Source organism: Eucyclogobius newberryi, unplaced genomic scaffold, assembly GCF_026437365.1.
Source record: "Eucyclogobius newberryi isolate DKJ021-1_F unplaced genomic scaffold, fEucNew1.0.hap1 SCAF_6, whole genome shotgun sequence".
NCBI lineage: Eukaryota > Metazoa > Chordata > Actinopteri > Gobiiformes > Gobiidae > Eucyclogobius > Eucyclogobius newberryi.
Genome location: NW_027316278.1, coordinates 37,424,558 through 37,446,013, shown reverse-complemented (window position 1 = coordinate 37,446,013; position 21,456 = coordinate 37,424,558). Strand labels below are relative to the sequence as shown.

At 41.8% G+C, this 21,456-nt stretch overlaps 1 protein-coding gene across 2 annotated transcripts in view; it reads left to right on the top strand.

The window, feature by feature from the left end:
* The window catches only part of ebf2 (EBF transcription factor 2), a 70,659-nt gene that overhangs the window by 44,215 nt on the left and 4,988 nt on the right, over positions 1 to 21,456 (top strand). For both annotated transcript variants that reach the window (XM_072433587.1, XM_072433586.1), the window contains exons 7-9: positions 15,126 to 15,207; positions 18,344 to 18,485; positions 20,622 to 20,752. In XM_072433587.1, the coding sequence (XP_072289688.1) occupies positions 15,126 to 15,207; positions 18,344 to 18,485; positions 20,622 to 20,752 (355 nt within the window). The remainder of the gene's footprint in view (positions 1 to 15,125; positions 15,208 to 18,343; positions 18,486 to 20,621; positions 20,753 to 21,456) is intronic.

Below are 21,456 nucleotides of genomic sequence, written 5' to 3'. Positions count from 1 at the left end.
TATCCTAACCCTAATTAATTAGTTGCTGAACTTAATCAAACTTAATAAACTATAACATTATGAATTAAGTCTTTGTTCATGTTTTGTTAAGGCGAATTAAGGTGTAACTCACAACTTATTTTCGAGGATACTAGTGTTTAATTATTGTACTTTATCCGAAACATTTGCAAATAAACTAGACGGTTAACTTGAGCAGGTTAGCTCTCATTTGGGGCCGGACACATGAGCCACCCGCGCAGACCTCGTCCTGGCACCAGAGGTGATGGAGCTGTGAGCGGCGAGGGCAGAGGTGACATAGCGCTGACAGACTCTCAGCAGGCCCGCTGTGAGAGGATCCCCCCTGCCAGGCCCCACCGCAGTGCTCCCCCCTCCCCACACGCTCGCCCATACCCCTTCACGGCCCCCCACATCCCACCGGCTCCTAACATTTGCACTGCGTTAGTCACGGACAGTAAATTAGTGCGCCCTGGACATCCTCTCCTCTCGGTCGCCTCTGTTTTCTCTCCTCAATGTGCATCTGGTTTCTCTATTCACTCGTTCTGAAGATTATTTAGTTCAAATCTATAAAGAGCAGAAAGAAACGGTTTTGGACTCTGCTTCTGTGAAGATTAATTGCTCTAGAGAGGATTCCAAGTTTTACAAAAACTTATAGACAAATTGTTTTCTGTAAGGCTTAGCATAGCAGATAAGTTTACCCATCAACTCATTTGTAGTACACTTTTTTTAAACATTTTCTGTCTGAAAGAAAGTAACAGATTGTGATCGATTGGCACAGATTGGCAACCACGCTAATGTCAATCTGTCCCAGGGCAGTTGGGGCAGGAGTATCTCTTCCCAACATCTGCATGAGTGAATGAATAATGAATTGAATTATAAAAACTGTCAAGAAAAGCACTTTTTAAGACTTTCTGTCTTCAACATGGTGTAATTCCTCATTCAAAACAGAAAGAAGAAAACGTTTTAAAGGTAGTCATCACAATTATGGTCCAGATGACTACCTTTGAAACTTTTTCTACGATCTCTCTTCAACCTTATGTTATTTAAGAGGTATTGTTCACAACAATACTAAAATGACTTTATTGCACCTAGATCACATTTTACTTTACTTCTAAAACAATGTCCACTGCATTGTTTTACATCAGGGGTGCCCAATACGTCGATCCCGATCGACCGGTCGATTGCAGAGGCAGTGAGGGTCGATCGCGCCAAAGCGCGACGGAAAGCGCTGGAAAGTGCCGAAGTGCACAGGAAAGTGCCGAAGGGCGCGCTGTGTAACAGAGGAAGGAGGAGAGAGGAAGTTCTGGTTAAGCTCAACCTCCTATCATTTAAGCGTAGTTGTGGTCAGTATATCTTGTTTTCAAAATACTCAGTTGTCTTAAATGGTCTAGTTAAATAGCAGATTTTCTCTACTTTTTATATTGCACATTTTCTATATGATAAACAATATTAGGCTATTAATGAAAGCCTACATTGTGTTTCTATAGCCTAATTATGGTTAAATAAAAATCTGTTTAATACTGACAATAAAAAATAATACTAAATTATACAATAATTTAGATCTATAGGTATATCTTCGAGTTTTGTCAAATGTAAAAGTAGCTTGTGAGCCGAAAATGTAGCAGCATTATGTGTGTTTTTTCAAGATATTTCGACTCAAGTCATTTTCAATCTGCTTCTGGGTTCTAGCTCTGATTTTCAGATTTAACATTGTTTTTTGAACATTTTTTAAAAATAAAGTTCAGATGACTACCTCTAAAACTTTTTTCTGCTATGGACCACCCCTAGGCGAATGAGGGAAAGCACCAACTTAATATCACTTATTACAATAAAATTTGGAAAGAAGAACAATGACATGGACTTATACCTCAGGCAGAAGATGCTGCTTTTGTCATTCAGATCCTCTCCTCTCTCCTTATGTCAGTCCGTCCATCGTGTGTGTCTGTGTGTCTGTGTGTGTCTGCGTGTGTCTGTGTGTGTGTAGGTGTGTGTCAGCACTCAACCTTCCTCTTCCTCCTCAGCTGATAGGCTTCACGGGTTCCTCCCTCTCTCCTCTCCTCCTCTCTCTCCAACAGCTGTTGTTTGTCAGATCTTATCATTACTGGCTAATTAAGAAGACATCTCTTCTTCCATCCGCTCCTCTCCTCCTCCTCTTCCTTAGCGTCACGGCACCCATCTTTGCTCGCGCAGCACACGGGTTATCTACAGACATGATTAGTGATGACTGATTGAAAAGGTGCAAGTAGGGCCACTATTGTTTCCTGTATGAGTGACATGTGGAGGAGGGAGTTATAGCGAGTTGATTTCAGAATGTTTTAACTGTTTATATTATTTGGTAGAGGAATTCAACCAAGAGAGACTAATGGACAAGATGATGATTGATTGGTTGATTGATGAATTGTGGTGGTAGTGAAGAAGCAGAGATGGATAGGCTAAGGAGGCGGTTGGTTCTCCTGCTACAGGAGGATGATATAGGGCAGAGGATGGCTGCAGTCTGAAATGGCTTGGAAAAAATATTAACACTTTAAGACTTTGGTTCATTGATGGTAGTACCTTACAACTATGTTGTTTTTGCTTAGTATCTTCAAAAAAATGAAATGCCCAAACCTACAAATGGGTTTGGTTAATGCAATAGTACTATATATTTTTCACTTAACTTTGCATTCAATAAACTAAACTTACATTAGCCAATTATTGAGCCTTTTCTTATGTACTGTATCATAGAACCATTCCCTACAGTAGCTCTTCCGTATTTTCAGTGGAAAAGTTAGCATTAGTTTCCAAGCATCACAAACTATGTCAGACTAGGGCTGTTTTGACGACTGACAACCACTCGACCATACCTGAGAAACACCAGAGCCTCAATTGAAAAATGTGTAGCACTGTTATTATTAACATTAGCAATAAGCTAAATAATAACTCAAGAGCTTTCCCTACTCACAGCTTGAAAATCCTTGTTTTTTCAAGTGCTCTGATTCCTCCCATCAACTCACAATATGCTCCTGATGCTCCTTCAGCTATGTACTCATGACCAGGAGCCTGGCTCAGATCAATGTTCTAAGGTACTACCATCAAAACAATGTGGAGGTGTTGTCGAGATTAGATGATTACCTACTTTTGGATACTCACTGACTTCCTGTTGAATTCAGTCACATTAGATACAATTCATTAAATAATATTAGTTAAAACCAAACCAGAGAGTTTTACAAATGTTTAGAAAGACAAATTTACAAAGACTTTAAATGGAAAACTATGGGACCATTACAGAAACATTTTCGATGCTTGGTGACATTATGTGAGAGCCGGCTGAATATTTTTGCTTTCCTATCCCCCTGGACCACAGATCAAGCTGGGAGAGGTCAGCGAATGAAGGGACTGCTATTCCCCATCCTGGTTGTGAATTCATGTTCTTTTGACTCCCAATATCCATCCGTATCCATCTAGTTGGCAGCTGACCACCGCTGTCCCATGGGGCCCCGTGGTCTCACTGCTTAGGGCCAGAAATATCCAGATTCATAAGGATAATAGAAGTTGTTGTTGAGAGAGAGAGAGTTCATCTTACAAATTCGAAAATAGCCCTGCAGTTCATTTGGGCTGCTTTGTCCTGGTGATATCACGCCAACAACGCCAAATGTATCATGTTAAAATATGCTGTAAATCTTTTTTTTCTTTTCTTTTTTTGTAACATTGAATGGACAATCTTGTTAGTTGTTGACCACCACTGTTCATTCCCCTCCAACAACATCAATTGATGGACATAAGCAAAATGTATTACCTTTCTTGTTTACCTCTTTAAGGCGAGATGCTCATTCTTTTAAATGTTTTGTTCTTTGGTAAGTTTTCTCTCTCAACATACAAGCTTTCATCATTGAATGTATTTCATCCATAGATTTATGGGACATTTTAACATTTTTAAAATGTAATTTTGAATAAAGAAGAAGAGACAAAATATGAATTTCATGCTAGTTTTCAGTAAGATTCCATGCCAACCAAAAATTACAACAAATGTATAGGTTATCCCCTGCCCATGTGGTCCTGCTCTCACAACACAGAGCCGAAAATACCTAGATTTATAAGGGCGATAACATCAGTTGTTGTTGAAAGACTTGAGTGTTTTTGGTGAGTCCGTCTTGGCTTCAGTGAAAGTTGGCTGAAGGTTTTACTGCACTGTTCACTTCTATAAATCAGCAGCAGAAGGCCAATGTTGGGGTGGACACAGTTCTCAGGTTCGGGGGCTAGTGGAGGCAGCCCGGGGGCCACAGGGGCCAGGGAACGTGTTGCGCAGAGACTACTTTCTATTACTAAGTGCGGATTGCAATATTTCCAGCCACTGTTGTTGTAAATGAGAATTGTCAGCTCAAATACTCATCTGTTTGTCTGTAATAAATCTAAACTAGAACAAATAACACCTGCCACATTAACAATTATTTGAAACAACAATTATTCATTGCACTCTTCCTCATTTTTTGCATTATTTTCTGACCAACTGTAAATTTGACATTTTTTTATTATTCAATTCTTAATTACATGCCTTATTTGCATGCCTTATTTTATATATATTTTCATTTTTTGCTTTTTATTCATTCTAAAAGTACTCAGCTCATATGTAAGTATCAATGTACTATAAAACGTGTCTAAAATTGTGTTCACTACAATGACTGTCTTATAAGAGTTAAATCGTAACCAAGTTTTGGAGAAATTTGAGGCCCAAATACATATTTCTAAAATCAAGTGAGATGTCAATGTGTCAATGTTTCTCAACATTTTCACAACACTTTATGTAGTGCTATCATTTCACAAAACAAAAAGATGATATCTCCAAATGGCATCAACAACTGTAATGTTTTAGTATTTGGGTGGGTCTGTCCAGCAGCTGTCCAATCTCTTTTGCGTTCTGATTGTACAGAATGTTGTCATGACACGAATAATGGTGGATGAAATGAGAGTGTTTGGAGATCTGCAGTGCTGACAGACGAGTGCGGACAATTTCACCGATACCCTGTGTTTTTATGTGGGGGGTTCTGGAGGGGGGCACTCGGGTGTGAAAGGTCCTGTGCTGGTATGCGACAGCGGCAGTATCGTTTCGGGGAGGCTTCTCTGTGCCCCATTAGCAGGGTCAGAGGTGGGCTGCCCCGGGTGTTGACCTCGGTGACCAGTCTAGCTTCCAGTCTGCCAGGAGGGAGCCAGTCAGGGGTATTTATTACTCATGCCCCCCTCGACCCCCTCTCTCCCTCCCCGTTGAGAGGAAAGGAAAACAAAACATCCTGACCCTAGCTCTCCAAAGACTCATCCATTGGATACATATCGTTGCTTGTATGGAATTGTTCTACATTGCTAATTAGCATCTATGTGGAATATGAGCTTTCAATTTTAGTTAGTAAATACTTTTGCTTACATAGATACAAGTATGATAAGTCTTATTTGTTCTGAATTAAATGTACCATTTTGGCATTATTTCACAATTTGCTTGTATGTCATTGTGACCCCTGGCAAGTGTGGTCATGTACATCCACCAGGGAGTGAAAGTGTGCACGTGGACAGTGCGAGCGTGCACGTGAGGCTACTGCTGGATGACTTAGTACGGTAAGTGCGGAGTGTGTCGGAGGAAGACCCTCAGCATGTCAGATTCATGTTGTAATGTCCCACATCTGCTTTCCTAATACTGCCCCCCCCCCCCCCCCCCCCCCCCACACACACACACACACACACACACACACACACACACACACGCTCACCAGCCTTGCATCAGGACACTGTTTTTGTTTTGGTAGGGGGGGCAGAGGGGCCGATGACTGATGGAGCTGAATACAGGATGTTAACACTTCTCTACCCCTTCTCCCAAGCAATAGACAAACACAGTCAAAACATAATTTGCATTCGTATATTTAAGATTATTTAGGAGATTATAGACACACTTTTGACATGACAAAATCCCGTTTTTTTCTGGACAAATATTTGTAGAAATTTTAAACCTACAATTGTTTTTTTTCCTCCTACATATTTATTACTTTTCCTCAAAAAATACTTCTTGTAAAGTTCAATTATTTGGAGACTTTTCTTGATTCCATCCATTTCATCTGGAGGCAGACTATGTTTATACCCTGGTAAATTTGCCTGGTCGACTTCACTTTGCCTTCCATTCTGTCATTTTGGAACATTCTGATGCATTTTAAAAGGGTATTGTTTGTGCAGGTAAATGAAATTAGCTGTATTCCGTGGCATTGCATCAACAGCTGTCCCTCTATCAAATGTTTTTTCTTTCTTTCTCTGAACCAGTGGTCATTGGTTCATTGTTTAGTCTTGGGAAATGGAACAGTTGTGGAGATGCAGACGTGACCCAGGACCTTGTGTTTAGATCCTGGTCTGGGGGTTAGTGGGTTGTCACTGTTTCTCTTGATTAATCAATCATATCATTATATCGACTTACATGCATTTCCTGGAGACTGATGTTAAAGCAGTCATTATGGTTAAGGTAAATATCAGCCATTATGGTTAATAAGATCATTTTATTGGCAATATAAAGTAATTATTTGAATCACTGCAGAATGGAGAAGGCATGGGGAGGGTTAGCATGAGTAGGATTGTACGATATGAGAAAAAAATAATTGCAATTGTTGTAAGTATTGTGATTAGATTTACAATTGTATTTTTAAAAGCAATTTTGTTAAACATGTACCATAAATCTGTTATGAGTGCAAATTGTAAACAACTCCAGGAGCATTAAAATTTGAAAGGAAATGTGTACTCATAAACTAATTCCCATGAATTTCAATACAGCTCTAAACATACAGAAGAACAAAATACATGATTTAAATAATTGCAGTTATTTAAATAATTACCGCTGCTGCTATAGGGATGGTACAATAAACAATAATATAGCTAATTGTGATCAAAAGAGAAGACATGGTACGTTTTATATGATCGTGATAATCGCCATTCTAGCATCGATCCATGATGGTCTCTACGAGATCATTGTCGTTTTTCCTTATACCTAAGTACAATTCTATAGTTGTTTGAATAGCAAATAATTGAAGCTAAGAAATTGTCTTTATAACAATAATTCATATTATTTCATAATCCACGATTATTGTGACATCAAATTTCAATATCGTCCCATGCCTATTTTGCAATTTGATAATTGTGCCAACTCACATTGATTTTCGATTTGATTGCAATTTATGGAACAGCTTTAATCATGTGTTATTACTTTTTATAATCTAAAGTGCTGTATGCTTGTGTATTTTTTTTTTTTTTTCATAATTCCCCTGAACTTTTAAAAGATTTTACCATTTTTGGAGTATTTCTTTAGTCGACTTCAGACTGTAGAGATTTCAGTCCCCACAATATTCTGAATACCTGTCCACGCTCCTATTTGTCCATGCTTTGGACTGGCACGGACAGTCCACTGGTCTTTCCCCTCCAACTGACTTACAAACGGTGACATAATGTAGAATAATCCATGTTTGAACGTCCTGGTACACTTCAGCTGTTTGCTCTTCTTTGTAAGATAAGATAAGATATTCCTTTATTGATCCACATGGGGAAATTTCATTGGTGCAACGCAGGTAGATACAGAGGTAGATACAGAAGAACAGATCACTTATAGGAAGTCTGAAAAACACTTTCAGTAGAAGATCTCCTATAAATAAATAAAAACTCCCATTGACAAATAAATAAATACATTCATAAATACCATTGCATGTGATCACGACAGTAATTGCACATGAATATGTGTCACGACAGCACATAGATTGCACATGAATTTCACAGTAATTGCACATGAATTGCACATGAATTCCAACAGCAATTGCACATATGACAGAATTGCACATGGTTAGGTCAGTATTGCGAGTGTTCAGTACTAACAGTGTTTGTTGTAAAGTCTGACAGCAGCAGGAAGGAAAGACCTGCGAAACCTCTCCTTCTCACAGCGAGGGTGGATCAGTCTCTCACTGAAGCTGCTCTCCAGAGCGGAGAGAGTGTCCTGCAGGGGGCGACACTCATGGTCCAGCATAGATGTGAATCTAGCCAGGACCCTTCTGTCCCCCACCTCCTGCACCGAGTCCAGAGCACAGCCCAGGACGGAGCTGGACTTCTTGATGACTCTGTCCAGCCTCTTCCTCTCCCTCTCTGTGATGCTGCTGCTCCAGCAGGCCACACCGTACAGGAGGGCTGATGCCACCACAGAGTCGTGTGTATGCCATAAAAGCTAACACCATGTCCACTTGTACATGAAAGGAAACACATGTAAACACACACAACAAAGTAGAAATCTTTTTTTCTCTTCAAAACAAGCAACACTTTTCACCCCCACACGTCTATGGTGGGCGTCGTACATTGGCCAAACAAAAACAAACATAGGCGATATTAAACTTAGGCAAGCACAATAACGCGGGGGGATAAAAAAACACAAGGCCCTCGACTTCATATTAATTATGCAAGATTAGTCTAATTATAATTCAGCAAATGAATGTGTGGCAGAAGGTGCGAGGCGATGGGGCCGGGGAGATTTGCATGTTAAGTGGGCAGGGGGGAAAGCGGCTAATGCATGGTAATATATGCGCTAACGTCTCGCTTTAATTTGGGCGCGTTTGCAGCTGTGCGCGTCCAAACCGCAAACCGAGGGGGGTGAAAAGTTGACTCAATGTTTTTTTTTGTCGGGTGGAGCTGGGGAGGAGGGTGGGTGTGGGGCAGTACAGGGTGGGCGGGCCAACAGCGTGTCACCCAAACAGAGCAAGATGAGGAGAAGTCAACAAAGTGGGTCAAGAACTCTCGATGGAAGTGGTGGAGTGGAGAATTAGCTGTTGGCACGTCAGTCAGTGGGATGAGAGGTGACTGCAGCACTGAGAGTAGAGATTAGCGCAACGCAAACAAGTTGCTAATAACTGAGTATGCTAGATTTAGCTTGAAGTACAGAATATAAAGTCTATATAAAAAGGTAAAGGCCTGTGACAAAATAGTTATTTTCAAACAATAGCCACTTGATGTAGCCTAAATGTTTTAATTAGATACTAATTACTGGACAAAATGCATTTACATTTTGAGCACATTTTACTACATTTATTTTTATTTGTCATCATATTTTTCAGGTTCAATTATGAAGAAACTTTAGGCCTACTGTATAAATACAAGAGCAAAGCATCAGAACCTCAACACGCAATCCAACATCCCGAAGTGGCTAGTGATAGTAAATTTGTTACTAGCCAAAATATAAATGTAGAATCTGTTTCTATTGCAGTTAGTCCGAGCATTATTGTTTTTATGGGAAGTGGCAAGTGTTAGTCTTTCTACTATGGTTTACATTTTGCGTGAAAATTTCAGTTTTTGCCAACTAACGTCCTGCAGAGTCAGCGTATAGATATTGGTGGTTTTCAGATTCTTGAATGAGTAAGATGGGGGCAAGAGCCAGATGGAATTTCCCCATGTGGGACAATAAAGGATTATCTTATCTTATCTTATCTTATTTCCCCATTCATTACATTGTATTTGGCCATGAAATACATAAAAGGTAAATTCCAAACCCATTCCCTCCTTGTATTACAACAAAAAAACAGCATTTAACAACATTCAGTTGAATGGCCTGCCATCTGTATTAAATATGATTGACCTTTAGAATGTTGTGATGTCATCTGAAACCCAGCAATCTGGGTTTTGTATCTGCTTTTCATTCTGCTTTATATGGAATTATAGTGGGAAGATCAATCAAAACACTGAAAGTTCCAAATCACTTAAAACTGAATTATTGTATAATGCAGCACAACCATAAACACGGAATGTTTCGGACAATTTTATTCATTATTCCTTTGTAAATGCAACTTTTAAGTGTCTTAATGGTCTTTCTCCTGATGTAATGTGTGAAATCATACAAAAATATAAAAAAAACAAAGATGTTAGGACAAGAGCTGAAATAGTTGGGAACTGAAGAGTGAAAAGGTGCTGGCTGTGAGTCAGTCTGCGTTCTCAGTGAAAGCTTCACACTTATGGAACTTTTTGCAGCTGGAGCTTAAGCAACAGTCTGATGTCAGACTCTTCACCACAAAACTGAAATGCTGACTTAAAGAAAACAACAATGTGAACATTTAACTGCCTAGGGATGTTTAGTGGACAGATATGCCTTGTTTCTATGTATTTTTATCTGTGTTTTTTTTATCTCAATAACCTAATAATACTACTTTTAGGAGCCACCTCAGCTGGCTCCTCTCGACGTGGAGGAGCAGCAGCTCTACTCCGAGCTCCCCCCGTGTGGCCGAGCTCCTCACCTTATCTCTAAGGGAGCGCCCAGCCACACGGCGGAGGAAACTCATTTCGACCGCTTGTATCCGCGATCTTGTTCTTTCGGTCACTACCCAAAGCTCATGACCATAGGTGAGGGTAGGAACGTAGACCGACCGGTAAATAGAGAGCTTTGCCTTTCGGCTCAGCTCCCTCTTCACCACAACAGTCCGATGCAGCGACTGCATCACTGCAGCCGCTGCACCAATCCGCCTGTCGATCTCACGCTCCATCCTTCCCTCACTCGTGAACAAGACCCCGAGATACTTGAACTCCTCCACTTGGGGCAAGGACACCCCACCCACCTGGAGAGGGCAAGCCACCTTTTTCCGGTCGAGAACCATGGCCTCGGATTTGGAGGTGCTGATTCTCATCCCAGCCGCTTCACACTCGGCTGCAAACCGTCCCAGTGCATGTTGCAGGTCCGGGTTTGATGGAGCCATCAGGACAACATCGTCTGCAAACAGCAGAGATGAGATCCTGTGGTCCCCAAACCGGACACCCTCCGACCCCTGACTGCGCCTAGAAATTCTGTCCATAAAAATTATGAACAGAACCGGTGACAAAGGGCAGCCCTGGCGGAGCCCAACATGCACTGGGAACAGGTCTGACTTACTGCCGGCAATGCGAACACAGCTCCTGCTCCGGTCATACAGGGACCGGACAGCCCTGAGCAAAGGGCCCCGGACCCCGTACTCCCGGAGCACCCCCCAAAGGACACCCCGAGGGACACGGTCGAAAGCCTTCTCCAGATCCACAAAGCACATGTGGACTGGTTGGGCAAACTCCCATGAACCCTCGAGCACCCGATGGAGGGTATAGAGCTGGTCCAGTGTTCCACGACCGGGACGAAAACCACTCTGCTCCTCCTGAATCCGAGGTTTGACTATCGGTCGGATTCTCCTCTCTAGTACCTTGGAATAGACCTTACCTGGGAGGCTGAGGAGTGTGATCCCTCTGTAGTTGGAACACACCCTCCGGTCCCCCTTCTTGAACAGAGGGACCACCACCCCGGTCTGCCAGTCCAGAGGCACGGTCCCCGAACGCCACGCGATGTTGCAGAGACGTGTCAACCAAGACAGTCCTACAACATCCAGATACTTTAGGTACTCAGGGCGGATCTCATCCACCCCCGGAGCCCTGCCACCGAGGAGTTTGCGAACAACCTCAGTGACTTCAGCTTGGGTGATGGATGAGCCAGCCTCCGAGTCCCCGGTCTCTACTTCCTCTTCGGAAGACGTGACTGAGGGATTAAGGAGATCCTCAAAGTATTCCTTCCACCGTCCGACGACATCCCCAGTCGAGGTCAGCAGGCCTCCACCCGCACCGTAAACGGTGTTGGTGAGACACTGCTTCCCCCTCCTGAGGCGCCGGACGGGTTGCCAGAATTTCTTTGGTGCCGACCGATAGTCCTCCTCCATGTCTTCCCCGAACTCCTCCCAGGCCCGGGTTTTTGCTTCTGCGACTGCACGAGCCGCGGCTCGCTTGGCCTGCCGATACCCGTCGATGACCTCCGGAGACCTACAAGCCAGAGTGGCCTGATAGGCGTCCTTCTTCAGTCTGACGGCATCCCTTACTTCCGGTGTCCACCACCGGGTTCGGGGGTTGCCGCCATGACAGGCACCGGAGACCTTGCGACCACAGCTCCGAGCAGCCGCATCAACAATGGAGACGGAGAACATGGTCCACTCGGACTCAATGTCCCCAGCCTCCCCCGGGACATGGGAGAAGCTCTCCCGGAGGTGCGAGTTGAATACCCTACTGACGTTCCCAACAGACCCTCACAATGCGCTTGGGTCTGCCAAGTCTGTCCGGCTTCCTCCTCCGCCAGCGGATCCAACTCACCACCAGGTGGTGATCGGTTGACAACTCTGCCCCTCTCTTCACCGGAGTGTCCAAGACACGCGGCCGGAGGTCTGATGACACGACAGCAAAGTCGATCATTGACCTCCGGCCTAGGGTGTCCTGGTGCCATGTGCACTGATGAACACCCTTGTGCTTGAACATGGTGTTCGTTATGGACAATCCGTGGCTAGCACAGAAGTCCAATAACTGAACACCGCTCGGGTTCAGATCGGGGAAGCCGTTCTTCCCGATCACCCCTCTCCAGGTGTCACTGTCATTGCCCACGTGGGCGAAGAAGTCCCCCAGTAGAACAACGGAGTCCCCGGTCGGTGCACTGTCCAGTACCCCTCCCAAGGACTCCAAGAAGGCCGGGTACTCTGCACTGCTGTTCGGCCCGTAGGCCGCCACAACAGTGAGAGACCTGTCCCCCACCCGAAGGCGGAGGGACGCGACCCTCTCGTTCACCGGGGTAAACTCCAACACGTGGCGGCTGAGCTGAGGGGCTATCAGCAAGCCCACACCAGCCCGCCGCCTCTCCCCGCGGGCAACACCAGAGAAGTGGAGCGTCCAGCCCCTCTCGAGGAGATGGGTTCCAGAGCCCAAACTGTGCGTGGAGGTGAGGCCGACTATATCTAGTCGGTATCGCTCAACCTCCCGCACAAGCTCAGGCTCTTTCCCCCCCAGCGAGGTGACATTCCATGTCCCCAGAGTTAGTCTCTGTGTCTGGAGATCTGGTCGCCGAGGCCCCTGCCGTCGACTGCCGCCCAGATCTCTCTGCACCGGCCCCTTATGGATCCTCCTGCGGGTGCTGTGCCCACGGGAGGGCGGCCCCACGTCGCTCTTTCGGGCTGTGCCCGGCCGGGCCCCGTGGGGTAAGACCCGGCCACCAGGCGCTCGCCATGGAGCACCCATCCCAGGCCTGGCTCCAGGATGGGGCCCCGGTGACGCCGATCCGGGCGACGTAAACTGCTTTGTTCGTGTTGTCGTCATAGGGGGCTTCTGAACCGATCTTTGTCTGACCCGTCACCTAGGACCTGTTTGCCTTGGGAGACCCTACCAGGGGCATGAAGCCCCCGACAACATAGCTCCCGGGATCATTCGGGCACTCAAACCCCTCCACCACGTTAAGGTGTCGGTTCAAGGAGAGGACGGTCCCTCTTCTGCCTGAAGAGTGGGTCCAGCTCGACTCAGACGGTCCCTCTTCTGCCTGAAGAGTGGGTCCAGCTCGACTCAGACGGTCCCTCATCTGCCTGAAGAGTGGGTCCAGCTCGACTCAGTCGGTCCCTCATCTGCCTGAAGAGTGGGTCCAGCTCGACTCAGTCGGTCCCTCATCTGCCTGAAGAGTGGGTCCAGCTCCAGTCTCCTTGTGTCCGTCTGTCCGTCTGTGAGAGTCGGATCTCTCCTTCACTGGAACTCCTCCAGGTTTCTACGCTTTTTTCCCAAAGAGGTTTTTTTTGTAGTTTTTCCTGGCCGAGAAGGAGAGTCTAAGGACAGAGGACCCTGGGACATCGTCCCTCGCCACCACAGACATTGTCTGACTTCATCGCCACCACAGACATTGTCTGACTCCATCGCCACCACAGACATTGTTGATTCATTTCTCCCTGTGGCCCTCAGAGGCAACTGTTGTTGTGATTTTGGGCCTTACAAAAATAAATTGATTTGATTTGATTTGATTCTGATGGTCTTTATTTCACTCTGACGTTGAACCAAGAGCAACTGTGGTTCTCCTCCAACCAAGCCTTTTAAAGGTGCACTATGTTTTTGGAAGAAGGTCTACCATCTACTCTTCCCCTTGGAAATGTCAACGCTTTACAAAGAATGATCCACAGTGTGCCATTAAACTTATTTCACTCCTTTGAGACAAATAGGTAGCCCAACCAGGCTAAAAGTCAGATTTGTGGAAATTTTAGACCTGGTTCTGGGATGCAATAACAACCAAAATATTGTGGTAGGGTTATTTTTATTTTTTATATTAAATGTCCTTGGAATATGACAGTACAGATATCTTGAGATAAAGATTTTGATCATATCGTATTGACATATTTGGATAATATTGTAACACCCTTCCTTCAATGTTACCCACATTTCTTCTGAGCTAACTACTGTTTTGACAAGTTTACAAGAATATGGAGTTGTGCTCGTAGGTAACATTGTGTTTACTACAATGATATAAAAATCTCCAAATATATATAAATAATATTTATAATATATTTTTTTCTAATGTATTAACATTAGTTGGCTAGATTGGAACACAAAAGAATAATTACATTTAATGTCAATATTTGTTTCGATATATACAGTAATGTGAAAAATCTTGGACTATCGACATTTTCAAACATGTACAATTTCATACATAATTTTTTGTCATTATTCCAAATATACATTCATCTTAGCTGCAAACTTGAATATCTCCTCCACAAATACTCTGATCCTGTTCTCATGTCCTCGTTGTCTGGTGGAATGTTCTCGCCCGCTTCTTGATCTCCTCTCTCTGGGACTTTGGGACTGCAGCAGAGCTTGGTTGCCATGGCAGCGGGTCGTGTTGCCGACCGCGTCCACCTGGGAATTTGGACTATTTTTCCACCCCCTTTTCCTTTCTGTTCTTTATTCTTCTTATTTCTTTGTGTACACCTCGGCTGGGCTGGTCGGCCATGGCGGCATCTCACCCCTATGCAGCACATGTGTAATGAGACACATCTGCCTGAGAAGTCAAATCTTGTCCCTGCCTGTCCCCCTTGTCCTCTTGCCTTCGCACTTCCTCTGTAGTCGTCTCTCCACTAACTCCCTGGTGACGTTTCAAACACACCGCAGCAGCAACAGCAGCAGCAACAGCGAGACGTTTCCCTGGAGGCCTTGCTCCATCTTCTACATCACTACACTTTGAAACGCGACGTGCTTTTGGCTCTCATCATTTGATTTATTAACTTAAAACGAAGCAAAATGATATGAGAGAACAGATATGAAAATGTGAAGCTCTGACGGTTGGTGTTTCTCTTTGTTTACCACAGGTTTTTCTTGAAGTTCTTCCTCAAGTGTAACCAGAACTGTCTGAAGACGGCAGGGAACCCCAGGGACATGAGGCGCTTCCAGGTATGAGCGAGAGAGCGGAGAGGGTGCGAGGGTGGAGAGGGTGGAGAGTGAGGATGTGTGCTGAATGTGAAGCAGAAATACCAAACCTCCACATTCAAACACATATATATGTTGTACTCTTGAGAAATACCTTTATGATTACATGATGTACCATATACAGTACATAACATCGAACCCTGTACCTCCGTCACCTAGCAACAGAGACGCTAACGCTAATTAGTATTAGTAGGAAATTAAGCCTTTTTGAGGGCGTGTTACACGGAGACCGTAAGGAATATCAACTTTCTTTTGAATTTTTATTAATTTTCAATGTTTCTAGATGCAAAAAGTGTTGTTTTGAGCTCGATCGGACGAAAAACCTAGGACAAGTACGATTTTGAAAAAAGAAAGTCAAACGTGGCAGCGTCAATGCCCCATTCATTTCAATGGGAAAAAGTACTGATACTTTTGCAAATACTGCAAAAAGTACAAGTTGTTCAAATGTCAAAAGTAATTGCACCCCTAAGACAGTTAAAGCGATCGTAAAGAGGTACAACTTGTTGAAATCGGTGAAAGTGTTAAGGAGTTGAAACGCGTCAAAATCAGGGAAATCTTAGAAAACAAGAACATATAGTGTCTGCTTTATGACGCAGACACTCAATGAACATAATGTGATTTCAATGTGAAAAATCTAAACTGTTTTTTGTCAAAGCAAATGCACAGATACAGTAGATATCAGAGCCTGGTTTGAACACATTTACTACTGGACAAATACTCACACATATTTGCCACTATTTTACCACAAATTATAATTGTGTGAAGCTTAAATACACATTTTTAAAAATATGTGCAAGAATAGAATCAGCTTAAATACAATATATATAAACGGCAAGAACAACAGGGCAAACTAGCATGGAAATTCAAAAGTGTTGCTTATTTGTTGTGGACTTAAAATCCTTAGTATTCTAATCTAATGTTAGTTAGGAAGGTGCTTACTACCGTACATGGAAACTAACACAAACTATAGTTGTTTACAGTCTGGAATGTTGTTAGTCAAGTAAATTAAACTACCAACTCTAAAGTTAGTGTAGTGCAGTTTAGTTATGTCATTTCTTCAAACAGTTACTTACCAGAACTATATCAGATGAAAGATACTTGGATTAGTGGCCAAATGACAGAATACAATTTTCTTTTGCTATGATACCTACCTGGACGACTGAGGACAACTTCTTTTGTGTTTAAGAAAAATTAAATATGTTTCCGGCCAGAAGGCTTTATTAGACAGTATAGACATTTGGCAAATGGTTGAGGCCCGAATTGGAGCACACAGCACTGCGATGACAGCCAGATATGCTTTTAGAATTGTTGTGTCTCTGTCAAAGCCCAGAAAAAGGTCTATAAAATATTAAAAACAATGAAACATGAATCAGCAAATTCAAATACATTTAGGTTAGAACTTGATATGGATCCTTAGCTGCGCATACACCTCTACTAACTTTGACTTAAACTCTAACTCAAAAGCGTTCCCCTGCGTGGCCCTGACATCCATCTCTGGAAACGTCAGGATTTAGAGGTGAAAGTTTAGAATCAATAAGCGCCCGGTGACGTGAAAAGCCAAACGGAGCGCGCCGAGCCAGGCCGGTGGGAGCAGGAAGCGCAGAGGTGTTCAGGAAGTGGTCAGGAGCAGAGTAATCGCTTCCAGATGGAGAGGTCGCGCTCCGTGACCCAGGAAGTGCTGACTGGGGACCGCCCGCCTCACTTCCTGTGTGCGTCTCTCAGCAGCGCTCATGGTAAAAACTAAAAGGAGATCTACTTAAAATTTGATTGTTTATCTTGTCTGGTTTAGTTGTATATATGAATTTAACTTTTTTCAAGATACTTTCAACTTTGAAGATTATTTCAGATACACTGAAATTGCATAGACAATATAGATTACTTTTTTAAGAAACAGTGTTTTTATTTACACCCTTTTCCTATAATACTGATAATGTACATGTTCTGTACAACACATTTGCAACATATTGAGGACCACTGCCATTAAGAGGACATTCATTATCACAGCGCAGACCCTGCATATGTACGTCTCCTTGGGCTCTGAAGAATGTTTGCACAGGGACTGCTCACATGCAGCACCAGAACATCAGATTAACTCCTCCATATATCACACAGTATTGTTGCGCTCATCCATATGTGCAGCACTCTGGACAGGGACTGAACAGCTGCATGAATCACAGGCCAGTAGAGGGAGATCTGGAAAACGGCAGGACACGCAGGAGTAAAGAGCAGCATTTGAGCAGGGAAGAATAACAGTTTGAGCCTCAGTTCAAAGTCAATAATAATAACAGACAGCAAAGTTGGCCTGGTGAGTGATCACATACCCATTTTAATTAAGTTAAGTTATTTCAAAATAATGTATAATATGTTACAGTGAATAATCATGGGCAAAAATATCAAACACAAATTTGTTTTTTGTATTCCTTTTTGAACCCCCAAATGTGACTGCTTTGCTTGATTATTTTTGGACAAGAAACAAATGTATGTATTGTCAAAATCTAAACTGGATAGTTGACTCCTGACTTACATGCATAAACTTACAACGACTTAAGTTCAAATTGATGTACTTTCAACCATTTTATAACCCTGTGTTCCCTCATCAACTACATACAAGAGATGTATTTAAGTATCTATCTGCTCTGAGCCTCAAATCAATCAGAATTGTTGCTTCACATGTAAAAATCTGGACTTCTTCTACCCAGTTTTAAAGTCCACTCACCAAACTAACAACGAATGAATGGCTCTTTTAGCATAGCATTCACGTTGCTTAAAGGCTTTATTTATGTTTTCATTGTTCATTCCCACAGCTGACAGCTAAATACCTCATTGGAAACAGAAGTGTAATTTATAAAGTGTATTTTCTAAATTTCAACATTATTTCAAATTAGAAATCTGAAATACTAATCCCAAGGAGACCAAAAGCAGGTTTAAAAGCCTATTAAAGCCACAAGAGTACAGGATATATGCACTTTGAATAAGAAGTATTTAATTTGTCAAGAGATAACTACATAACGTTCACTAAACAGAAATGTATGCAAGAATGTTGGAGAAATTTAAGTTCTGAGATAAAATTGTCCTCACGTATGTGTCCTTTCACTCTCAGGTTGTCCTGTCCAGCACGGTCAACGTAGATGGACATGTCCTCGCTGTGTCCGACAACATGTTCGTCCACAACAACTCAAAACATGGCCGTCGTGCTCGCAGGCTGGAGCCGGGCGAGAGTGTCGAGAACCCCATAGAATATGGTACAATCCTGTAACTGCAAAACTCTTTTGTTTGGTGTTTAATTTTTTGCTCAGTTTGCTATGACAACATCATTTTCACATATTTCACAAATGTAACATATCTGCACCCAAATATGTTGTATTATTTCATTAAATCCACTTCATCCATAGATTTATATGGGACATTGTAACGTTGTAAGCCTTTACAATGTTACAATGTCCCACAGAGACATGGAGATCAGCTCTTAAAGTTGCACTTACACACAACAAATTTTACAATATTGGACTTAACAAGAATTTGTCCGGATCAAATTGAAATTTTCTATTTCTTATACTATTATATTTTAGATTAGAACATAAACTAAACAACAACAAATAAATAATAACATAACAACAGAAAAGGGAATAAAAAGAAACAGAGGCTGGCCCTGAGAGAACATAGAGGAGCAAAAGTTGAAAATTAGGGAGTGGCATCAATGAGGAAAGAAAGAAAAAAAACATATATATATATATATATATATATATATATATATATATATATATATATATATATATATATATATATATATATATATATATATATATATATATATATATATATATATATATATATATATATATATATGTGTATGCACACCCCTATATACGGTACGTACACACACACACACACACACAAATGATCAAATGTATTTGTTTGAACGTTAGACCCCTTCAGATGAACCATCACATTTTTGAGGGGGTTCTCAATAATCAGTCTGATTTGGTTTCAACTACAAAAAGAGGCAACATTTCAATTGTTATACCTGTTTTCAGTCAAATCAAGCTTACTGCAATGCTAAATTACAAAAAATTCAATTCAGATTAAGGAATCCAGAATCCTCCTTTCAATATATTTTTAGGCCGTGGTTGGAGAGCCGCGGCGCGGTCAAATTGCCGCGCAGTTTCAGGGACCGCGGCATTTCTCTTATAGCCCGTTATAGCCTCATGGCTAACCCTAACCCTAACCCTAACCTTAACCTTAATCCAAACCTAAACCCTAACCCTAACCTTAACCCGGCGCAGTCTAAAACGGCGCTAAAACGCGGTCAAATAGCGGCGCTGCAGACACAAACACACATTATTATGGTCTAAATATATGTGACAATGTGCAATTAAAACATATTTAAAAATAGATATGTTTGCAAACTACGGCTTCAAATTGATACCTCTAAATGTAAGATTTTTTTCCTATTTACATGCAAGTGTCTTGCTTTATAAATATTTTAGTAACCTGGTTAGCCCAATTAATTCATGCGATATTTGTAAGTTCACAAACTCTTAAGAATCCATCTTGACCGACTCAAGCTGTTGTGCTTCTGACCAATCACAGCATTGTGATTTCTACAGAGAAAGGGTGAAGAGCCTAAATTAACCAAAACAAACATGGCGGCGCTGGTGTACTTTAGCTCATTTCAAGATAAATACTAACTGTTCTGTATTTGGCATTTAGAGAGATAACTTTTGGCATTTAGACTTTTTAGAATTTGCGCACAAAAACTTTCATATAAAGTCTACGTAAACATTGTCGCACTGTCACACCTCATTTGCACCCTTCATAACATCTCTCTCAGAAAGGGCTCTGTAATTGCAGCACTTTGGAGAAGCTGGTTAGATAACGCCCAATCCTAATCACCCAGATCGATCAACACAAGCGGTAGCACCACTTATGAGAACATTAAGTCATCTGCACATTAGTAACACATCATAAGAAGTCATTAAAATAGATATTTTCATATAATAATAACTCAACTACTCGAGCAACTGTCACCATAATGCAATGAGTCAAACTAAAATAGTACAAGAAGCTATTGTATCTGGCACACATGGTTTATCTCTATCAGTTCAAATGATTTCAGTCAGACTATTGTTTTATTTTTTGTTTTGATGTTAGATGTTTTTGCTACACACACACACACACACACACACACACACACACACACACACACACACACACAGGAAGAATGCATAGGGTCACTAATTGTTAATCTGATTCATTTTTAGGGTGTATTGTTATTTGTGACTTAATTTAATGACAAAATAAAGCAGCAAGACAGCTAAGAAAATAAACAGTCCATCCCTAATTTTGACCTGAATTTTTTTTTTGTCGTTGCCCCAAAGCTACCCCGTGTATCAAAGCCATCAGTCCAAGCGAGGGCTGGACCACAGGGGGCGCTATGGTCATCGTCATTGGGGAGAACTTCTTTGACGGCCTCCAGGTCGTGTTTGGCAGCATGCTGGTGTGGAGCGAGGTATAGACCATAAACAGAGGACTTTTAAACTTAACAACTGTTATTTTACTAACAAACACACTGTAAACATAAGAGGATCTATTAGTTGATTTATTTTATTTATTTAGTTAAATGTATGGCAGCAACTTTATTATTATACAATAATTTTAATAGTTAACTAGTCAGCAATTATTTGTTTGATTAGTCAAACGATAATTTGTACATTGACACTTCACCTTTAAAGGTTGATCTATAGTGTTTGAAGGCTTCTAGGTAGAGAATATTTACAAATATTGTGTAATATCTATTCAGAAATCATCTATTGTTTTTTGTTACATTTATGATGCTTTAATTGTGTAATGATGCCACTGTCTAGTGCAGAGAACTATTGTCATTATCAAAATATCACTACGACTATTTTCTGTAGTCCAGTAATTGTTGCAGCGGTTTGTCATAGGTTTTTAGACCTCTTTCAAGGTAAATTATCTTGTAACAAGCATTTTCTTATTCTACTGAAAAGAAACGTCTTACGTAATGTGTAATTGTTCAAGTATATAATTGTTTTTCTGCACTTTTGTGTTTTTTTTACAGTCCTTTCAATTTTGGGTGATACTTAATCTCAGCCAAAACATTTACACTTACAATATTTTAGCACATTTGTGTAGGTTTGCTACACTCTTTTGTTTTCAAGCATCATCAGATAAGAAAAGAAATACTGCGCTGTC